General features: G+C 38.9%; 1 protein-coding gene across 3 annotated transcripts; it reads right to left on the reverse strand.

Moving 5' to 3' along the window:
* Positions 1-22: 22 nt before the first annotated feature.
* LOC143357053 (ATP-binding cassette sub-family G member 4) lies at positions 23-8,802 on the reverse strand. Of its 3 annotated transcripts, XM_076793234.1 has the most exons (12): positions 8,327-8,802; positions 5,547-5,821; positions 3,840-4,147; positions 3,263-3,436; positions 2,735-2,945; positions 2,557-2,664; positions 2,267-2,385; positions 1,839-2,007; positions 1,662-1,762; positions 1,418-1,573; positions 1,066-1,184; positions 23-540 (listed from the first exon to the last, which is right to left on the reverse strand). In XM_076793234.1, the coding sequence occupies exons 2-12, from the start codon at positions 5,725-5,727 to the stop codon at positions 312-314; spliced, it is 1,875 nt and encodes a 624-aa protein (XP_076649349.1). In that variant the 5' UTR covers positions 5,728-5,821; positions 8,327-8,802; the 3' UTR covers positions 23-311. The 3 variants fall into 3 exon arrangements, with proteins under 3 accessions (XP_076649349.1, XP_076649351.1, XP_076649350.1); XM_076793236.1 differs by lacking the exon at positions 8,327-8,802 and having other exon boundaries at positions 5,563-5,690; XM_076793235.1 differs by lacking the exons at positions 5,547-5,821; positions 8,327-8,802 and adding an exon at positions 4,384-4,855.
* Between the last annotated feature and the right edge of the window lie 588 nt (positions 8,803-9,390).

A 9,390-nucleotide genomic window follows, 5' to 3' on the forward strand; every position in this document is an offset into this window, starting at 1 on the left:
TAATGTCGTGTACAATCGCATATACGTTCAAATATAAAAAATACATTTTTATTAGATTTAATCTTCTATATAGTATAGTCTAATTAAATATAATCTAACAAAATATATGTAAGCACCCATTCTTTTTGGCACCCATCGAATGAAAATGTTTTAAATGCATACTAACTTCTGGCATCGGCTTCAATTACTGTTCAAATAATTTAAGTTAAAATCGAGGAATCGTTATGAAGTTTTTCGACGTAATAATTATTCCGCGATGTTAGAGAATCTTTCGGTGAAATAATACTTATTTGTTGATATTTATCAGCGTCTTATCTCTTAGCCACGTGCGCTTTCCACTTCAGAACTAGATAAGTAGCAACCTGCAGACATACTACCCAACTGCACAGAGCAAGTATAGCCGTGAGAAAAGACACTGTTGGCATGTCCATCGCCTCCAGGATTCTGTCCGGAAGACGTAGTGGACAATAGACTTTCGAGCATGGTAGCCTTTGCCTATCCCCATCGTAAAGTGCTTGTAGAATACCTTCGAACGCATACCTGCAAGTACGACGCATGATTCTTATGCATTCTACCTAAACCGAAAGCACTCCAAAAATTCTCTTTTCGAATCACAGACTATATCAAATACTTGAGAGCTAGACTATGCCAAATATTTGTGGCTAACCCTAAATATTAACCGAACTATGATGTGTAGAAATAACGACGCTAATTAAATATAATCAAATGCTTTTTATTTAGAAAAATACTTTAACGCCTACAAGAACGGAATAAGTGAAATCTAAAGTTACAAATCACGTATCATCTAATGTCACTAGATTCGAATATTTTGATGTTATTTTTTACGAAAACTTAGTTATCCAAAATGAAAAATTTTGGAAAAATGTAAAAAAATAAGAAAATGCTACAGTGTTAATAGCAAAAATAACACTCCTACAAAACATAAAAAGTTAATAAGAAAAAAATAAAAAAGAAACAGAAAACAAATAAAAAATAAACAAAAAATATGTAAGAAATAATGAAAAAAACATATATAAAAATTAGTATAGAGTGCAATCATCGTACCTGAAGAAACTGATGGTGCATAATGGTTGAAGATAGCTCGCCACCTCGCTGAATTTCAGGAAAAAACCGGCGAAGAGAATTATTGGCATGTTGACGGCAGGAATCAAAAATACTCCCAACTGACAAAAAAAATTAAAAAATATTAGCGTACCGTATTAGCAGGCGAGGTTCTATTATTTCTATAATTAAAATAACGTAGGTCACTGCGATTCGAATTGCCTTGACCAATTGATTTGTATGCGACCGTGGAGAGATATTTTTTACTGACATCAGCATATTAAAACACAATGTAACTATCATGCAATTAATCGCCAAAGTCAAAGTTCCCGTAAAACTCGAATAAATTCATTACTTGCTGATGGAACGCAACGCCGACGAGCATGCCCGACGATTGTCCCAAGATCGTTGTCAGGATGCAGATCAACCATATGCGGAAGAGCCTGTTGCATTCCATGAGTTGACCAGTCATGTAGTATGTTATGAAGATGAACACGGAAGGACAGAGTAACTGTACACAAATAAATAATAATAATGACTGTACTGTAACTGTTGACATGAAAAATTAGTGTAATCGCTTCTTATTAGCATTGGCTTACTTGCAACGGCAAATCCGACACAATCTTTGCTACATAGTATGACCTCAAACGGTACCAATTGTTCAGATACTCTCGCAAGAACACCATAGCCTCTATAGGAACTGCAAACAAAATGTACAATAACTACTGGGAAGAGAGTAAAACATCTTCTAATGAATGGGCTAATTTCTAACTTACACATTAGCACAGCCGGCATGGAGCTCGAAAAATATAAAAACAGCAGAATGAAAAATGTACAAGCAATGTTGCTATTTACTCTAGCAGCGTCGTTACCGGTATCGTAAAACACGGCGCCTAGCAAAAAAGCTACTACCACGTGAGCGACGAACCTGAGCTTAGTCAGTGTCTAAAAGTTAAAAGGCAACATAGCAAAATTAAAAAATATATATATAAAGCTGTGTTCACAATGAAGCAACATCGAGCAACTTTTTGTCGCCTCTTGTTGCCTTCTTCTTCTTCTTCTTCCATTCGGTAAAAGAGGAAGAAGGTAACAAGAGGCAACAAAAAGTTGCTCCATGTTGCTTCAATGTCGAAATAGCTTTATAATATGGTTAACGTTGCTTAAGTGTACAATTAATTAGCGCATTGGATGTAACCGTACTAACATTGTCCCGTTTGTTACAGATCATTCCTCTCATTAACAGCACCTTCAACTCTAACCACATAGGCGACTTTAATTTGGTCGCACTACTTTCGATTTTCGGTGCATCGGTTGCATCTGAAACTGAAGCGCGAATCGCGATGAGTAACAGTTACAATGCTCGAAAGGTCTCACATACCTAAGTCACTTAAAAATTAATTGTTACAAGCATTCCAAATATTTGGTAAAATCGATTGGTCTGACCCACCTAGGTACATGAGACCCCTTTTAATAATTCAAATTGCTTTCAAGTACTCATTGCAGGACGCCGGAACGATGTTCTGGATTTCTGATAGTTGTTGCGACTTATTTCGTACAGGTGGTCCAAGTCACCGCCCCTTTCGGCGGTTACGACCTCTAAAACTGTTTACGCAGTAAACTATCAGTGTGAGGAGTTGTTGAATTCGAATATATTGCGACTTGAGTGAATTACCAAATTCGGCTATGTTATAAAATTGCGGGCATACATATTCCGCCGCGTGGAAGGTAGCTAGAACATTGTCCCAGGCACCACAGTAGAACGATTTTCCCGCGTGAAGGACCAACAGGTCGTCGAACTTTGATATCATCCGACTGCTGGGTTGGTGAATGGTGCAAGCAACCGTGCAGCCGAGCCTTGCCATTCTATGCAGCAGACTGATCACCTGGACAAAATGTGATTTTATTAAAACCGGCTCCACATGATACTCCACACACTAGTCACTAGACTGCGGATCTTCGTGCAAATTTCCATAATCGTGAGCTGCTTCGTGAACAGCAGGATAAATGCAAAACATCTTCTATCTGTTGTCAGATTTCCTCCAGACGTTACAGGCGTTTCTTTGCGTTTTGCAAATTTTCGATACAAATGCATACACAGAAACAAAATTCTACTGGCTTTCTGGTTAGAGTGTAAAATTATGGATTTGTATACACGTCCGTTGTTTAGCTGTGCAAATTTCCATTAATTACTGTAAAAGACCTGCCACGACGAGGTGCTGTCAAGGCCGCTGGTTGGTTCGTCAAGCAGCAACAGCGATGGTCTCGTCACCATTTCTATGCCTATCGACAGCCGTTTCTTCTCTCCGCCGCTCAAGTTCTCCACCATTGTGTCCAAACAGCTCGGCAAATTCAGATTGTCTGCTATTTCCTCGACCTGTTTAAACATACATATATTTACGTCATGTTTATTGCTCTTACCGGTATTGCATTGAAACATCATCATTTAAAATCACAAGACATACTATGATAGATGATCTTTTCTAACGAAGGAGGTATTTATAGTTAAACGTATTCAATAAAACAGGCACGCTGCGTTCGATTAAACGCTGGAACAATAAAGACTGACAAGGAATGATCTCGAAGCCGATCATTAAAAAAATTATAAGTAAAGTAATTATATCATATATAAAGAATTAACAAGTATTTCAGCAGGCGATCTTCCGCTTCAACTTTTTCAAAATTCAAAAATTAAAAATGCTCAGTCCTCGTTCCGTATGCAATATTCGGCAGCATTAACCACGACCTCGCGGACTTTTATTAATCCGTCTTGAGCTTACGATTAAATTGAAAGCTCGTCGGTCACGGATCCCTTGGACTTTCAATCGTGCAGCAATGTAGAGAGTCTCCCGCGCGGTAAGCAACGGCAGCAACGCGAATTCTTGCGGCAAGAAACAAGTTTGCTTGCGAAAAGTATCAGCGTTCCATTCCCGATCGTTCACGGTGATAGAGCCTTTCACGTTGGCCGACTTCAGGGTAGAAATTATGCGAAGTAATGTCGTTTTCCCAGCGCCGGACGGCCCCATGATTGCAGTGAGTCGTCCCGGGCGAAAACATCCGTTGACGTTCTCCAAAATTCTTTTTTTGCCTAGAAAAAAATAATTTTTTTGCTGCAATTATTACCTTTCTTATATGTGTTGCTTAGCATGCTCACGATCAAATACACAAGGGCATGCACACACGCGTCATATAAAAATACAAAAAAAAAACCAAATTCTAAACCAAGTTCACTATTTTTCGCACTTTTTTTGCATACGATTTAACAATCAATTCTGTAGTTCTTTGTGTGCACTGAATTCGTAAATCTTTTCTATTGTTACTTACATTTTCGGGGAAAAATGATTGCAACTGCAAAATAGATGCAGCTGAAAATCTAATCGGTTGCGTCAAACGTGCATAACAGTTGAAAGCAGACGATTATTGTATCACCGTTAAATGTGATTAATAGACTGTGGATTTTAGGCGTTTATCAAAAAATTGAATAGGTCAAATTTGAAATGGCCGGTGAATTGAAGGAATTCAAGAATGTCGATAGATTCTATACAATCGATTAAAATCATTAGAGGACGAAAGAATATTCTACTCGGTTCTCGTTTTCTGCAATCGATGCAGATCATTTGAATATGCGCAAGACTCGTAATCTAACGATTAAAAATATGCACAATCATCTTCACTAAGCTTCTATTGAACATTCGAATGCGTCGTCGAAGTGCCGCAATTAATAACCGAATATGACAAACCGTTCAACGTCATTAACGGTTTACCGCAGGCATTAATCATTTTCTTGCGCGTGGCACAATGAATTGTAATGAATTGTGTGACGCAATTAAAAAATAACCGTAGCGAAAATATTCTGGGGAACTTTTCTCAAATAATTTTTTAATATTCTTTAATAGGCCCGTACAATTTTTTTGCAACTTCTAGAATTATTTCCTTGAGCCTTGCCTTTTGTCTAGAGGCCTTGTATCTTTTTAATGGGCTATGCAGTATCAATATTAATATTACGCGAAACCTAGATACTGTGTCCAAGGTGCATTGGATAAGACTTAGACTTTGACCTCAGCCTGAGCTTTAATCAATGTGATTTTCTACTGCAACCGGTCAATGGTAAATATACCATTAATACAAGTTGATACTTTAATCGTGAGCGACTAACAAAGCCGGATGAATGAAAAATACGAATAAGTTAACGACACAAAATAATCGGCATATGCTTTGCACGAGCATTAACAACACAGTTTAACATGCATTTTATTCTACACTCCAAGAAGTGTTATTATTCTGAAAAAGACTCAACTTATATTTTAATGTGGAATTTCTAAGAATCGAGGATCATGTATTTCCCGTGAAAAAATTCTGTGAGAATTGTACGGTAAAAGAAAAAAGAAAATCGGGCGAGAATCTTCCGCTAAATTGTTCCCCACTTGTTGCCCAACAACGTGTACCGTAAACCGTAAGTACTTTCCTTACATGCGCAAACGACTTGCCTTTCTTCCGACAAACCTCGTACGTGAGATCGTCGAACTGGACGTGCATGTTGGTGAACGTTCGCGTTTCAGGATTGAGAAAACTCTGATCGTCTTTCAAGTCGATTCTGCATTCCTCCTCCGTCATACTAACGGTCACGTCGCCGGTCGCACCGTTGTGATTGTGATTGCGCGCCTCCATCTCGTTTCTTTGTGTTTTCGTTTCTCGATAGCTAGCTAATCAGCCTCAGTCGTTTCGGTTGTCAGTTGATCCATTGGTCGTTCGAGATAAACGGCTGAAAAAAAAGCCTGTTGCATAGTACTCGGCGTACGTTACCGGCAATTTCTGCGAATCGAATTTCAAATTATCCGTGAAATTCGAACGAAGAAATATTATCGTAGGATGACAGCCTATTAACCCATTTGCATCGTAAGGAAATATGAAAAGGAGGCCTTTGTCACGAAACTTTTTAAAAATTATAAAAGTACAAAAACGACTACAAGTAAAAGAATTTCATATCTCAGCATTATAAGAAAAAATAAATTCAGCGTATTTATATGCTAATGATGCAAATGGGTTAACAATCATTTTCGAACAATAGACAACGTCATCTCGATTGTACGGAAACGGAAATTATGTCAAGCGAGCCACAGAAATTCAGAAAACTGACTCTTGGCTATTGCAAGACAACTATCGTGCACTAGCTCCGATCGTAACAATCCAGTTTCGCCCTTGCATCCGGTGAGATAAACTCCGAGATAAACACCGGACCGCAACAACGTAGACGTGGTTTGTTTATGTTGCTCTGTTTCTCACAGGCAATTCAGAATTCCATAAAGAGGATAACCCAGAGGGAGGGTAACTTTTCCCCTCGATTCGTGCTCCCTCCCCTCCTCTGGTGACACTGGACATAGTCGCCAGATCAAGACCTGCTCCCCCACTCTAAGTTCCCCCTCCTTCACTCTGATTCCCCACGCTGCTGCGGCCCGGTCACGTGACGCGTTCCGTCTCTGTCGTGCATGACGCACAACGTCACGTGACTAACCCGGTATTGGCAGAGAGAGGGTAAATGTTCCCCTCAATTCGTGCTCCCTCCCCTCGTCTGGTGACACTGGACATAGTCGCCAGATCAAGACCTGCTCCCCCACTCTAATTTCCCCCTCCTTCACTCTGATCCCCCCACGCTGCCGCATGATGCACAACGTCACGTGACTAACCCGGTATTGGCAGAGAGAGTGTAACTTTTTCCCCTCAATTCGTGCTACATGTTACTCTATGCATGTCGGTAGTTGAGAATGTAAAAAAAATTGTTGTTTGAAGTATACTGCTTATTACCAATAAATTTGCTTACTAATTTCTGTTTGTAACGGTTCGAATGGTTACTTTTATCTAGGAACGATTCCGTCGCGGTAACGCTGGTACATATTTATGCATCAGTGTGATCATTATAAATCTTAATTTTACGATCCGTGCAAAGAACTTAATTAACCCTTAGCACTCGAATGGCGACTGTAAGGCGCCGCTAAAAATTGTTGTATCTTTATTCAAAATATTTTTTACAATATTAAATTTGTTTGTATTTAATAAATTACTAAACATTTCAGTATTGTACTAGTAGATTGTACCATTTTCGTATGTATGTATAACATGAAAAGAAAAATATATAGAAGGTAAATATATTCTAGGTCGGAAGAAATGTTTTGTTTTGGAGTTATAACAGCTTCGAGTGCAAAGGGTTAATTGGCCTCGAAATCCTTTCCACAGTAGTATATATATATATATATATATAAACAAACGATGTATCTTCCAAACGATTTCCGGAACAGCAATTTTTTGTATCTTCATCGACCTAGTCTTTGATATTCAATTTAATAAAAAAAAAAACGCACACACAGATACACTGTTGTGTCTTGCACCGGCTGCTTACGAAGTCGAACGATTATTTTTTTACCGGTATTACAATAAAAACTAGACGATCACTGTTCGAAGTTTATGGTGAGAAAAAGTAGCGACACTGTCGTCGCATAATTTAATTGCAGCAACAACCATGTTTGTTCATTTAAATACGTTGAAATATACGAATAAAATGTACGGTACGCCAGAATATAATATACAATAAGACATATTATTTCATTTAATAGTTACGACCACAATTTAAATTAATTTTGATGCGAATATGACATACATTTTATTTTTATATTATTCTACAACCACTTCCCTGTCTCTGGTTGTACTAATTCCGTATTCTGGTCACGTGATTGTGGATTCAAACAGGTAGCAGCCTTTTGTTGTCATTTCTCGAGGAACTTGTAATGCTCACAACACATCTCTGCTTAACCAGTTAGCTGTTGCGACCACTTTGAAAAATGTGTACCTAAGTTGCGTCGCAAAAATTAACCGCTGTTTGAATTATAGCTGTTTTGACGAGTATACTCGTCATGACACAAAATATTGCCATTTCTTCATGACGTGTATACTCGTCAAACACAGTTAACTGCTCAAGAAAAACGCGTTTCTTAAACTTTCTGAAAATAAACGAAATTTCTATCCTGGCCTCTATCTACTACCAACTGCCTATGAATACGTACGTAACTGTTCAACACGGACGAGAAATATGTCATTTTGTTGTTTAATACTAGATTTACGGAGGACTATATATTCATCTTTGCACCTTTATAATCTCAATAATCGTAGATTAAATATATTGGAACGCGTTCCGTAAACCTAGCGTTAAAAATGAGCTCGTGCGCTGAACATTGCTATTTTAAATTTATTTTGAATTCGTGTGAAGCAAACTTACCAGATTGTGTGAATAATGGCAGTTAACGGCAGAATATGTCAGTGACATATCAGACAAGAGTTCATTGCTCCGTGGTAGACTTTCTCCCGCCAGGATTTCACCTAACCACCCGAAAAGTCTGCGGATTCCGTCACCAAACACAGTGGCTTACCCGATCATGGTTGCTCGAAACCCGCCAATCAAAGTGGAAATAGATTGCGGATGAAACAAGCACCTCAGACCGCGTGTTGTTTTGTGGAGGACAATCTCGAACGAACCGGTTGATCCGACGCGAATGAGTTCGTTGTAGCGACTGCCGATTGCCGCCGGTTTCTCGGCGCAACTCTCTCGCCCTGCGTATCACGACTACACTACATTCGTAATTCGACCTTGATTTGCGATTAGATGCTTGCGCTTCGCTTCTTCAATACTAATCGGGAATTGTAGACTATATATACAAACGTTGCATTCGCAACACTCCCACCGAGAGAACTGGAAAAAATCTGCGAGCGAACTGGAAAAAATCGCGATGGTGCCCCTCCCCCCACGTATGTTTACGTTTACCGCTGAGTGGTCGACTATCTTTACCCTAGCGTCGCGCAATTAGAATCTTTAAACAAATTGGAAAATTGTTTGGACGTTGCTTAATTCGCTCAATGAAAATGATTTTTTGTACTAAGCATTGATAAGAGGAAGAAAATGTCCCGTCCCACTCACAAAGGCAACGACCTCAGCAGAAGTGGAAGATCATCGATGAACAGGTGTTGCAGCTTGCAGCTAACAGTTGACTTTGATTTTAACGAGCTTTCATACGTCGGTAGTATAGAAGCCCCTAATGCTGTATATGAAATATTAGCCGTAGTTACTTGGTAGTTTTAAGGATATAAATAATTAAAATTACGTACCCTCCTAATGCGTTTGGAATATAAACGCCGATTAAACAAGCATCGCTGGTGCATCGGGTCACCGGGAAGTTCCTGGGTTCGAATCCCCGTCGAAGAAATTTTTTTGGCAATTTTATTACGTTAACATTGTGCAAAATGCAAGATGATTCCGTTGCACCAGCATCGCGTTGTATAAAAAAA

This window comes from Halictus rubicundus, chromosome 9, assembly GCF_050948215.1.
Source record: "Halictus rubicundus isolate RS-2024b chromosome 9, iyHalRubi1_principal, whole genome shotgun sequence".
Lineage (NCBI taxonomy): Eukaryota > Metazoa > Arthropoda > Insecta > Hymenoptera > Halictidae > Halictus > Halictus rubicundus.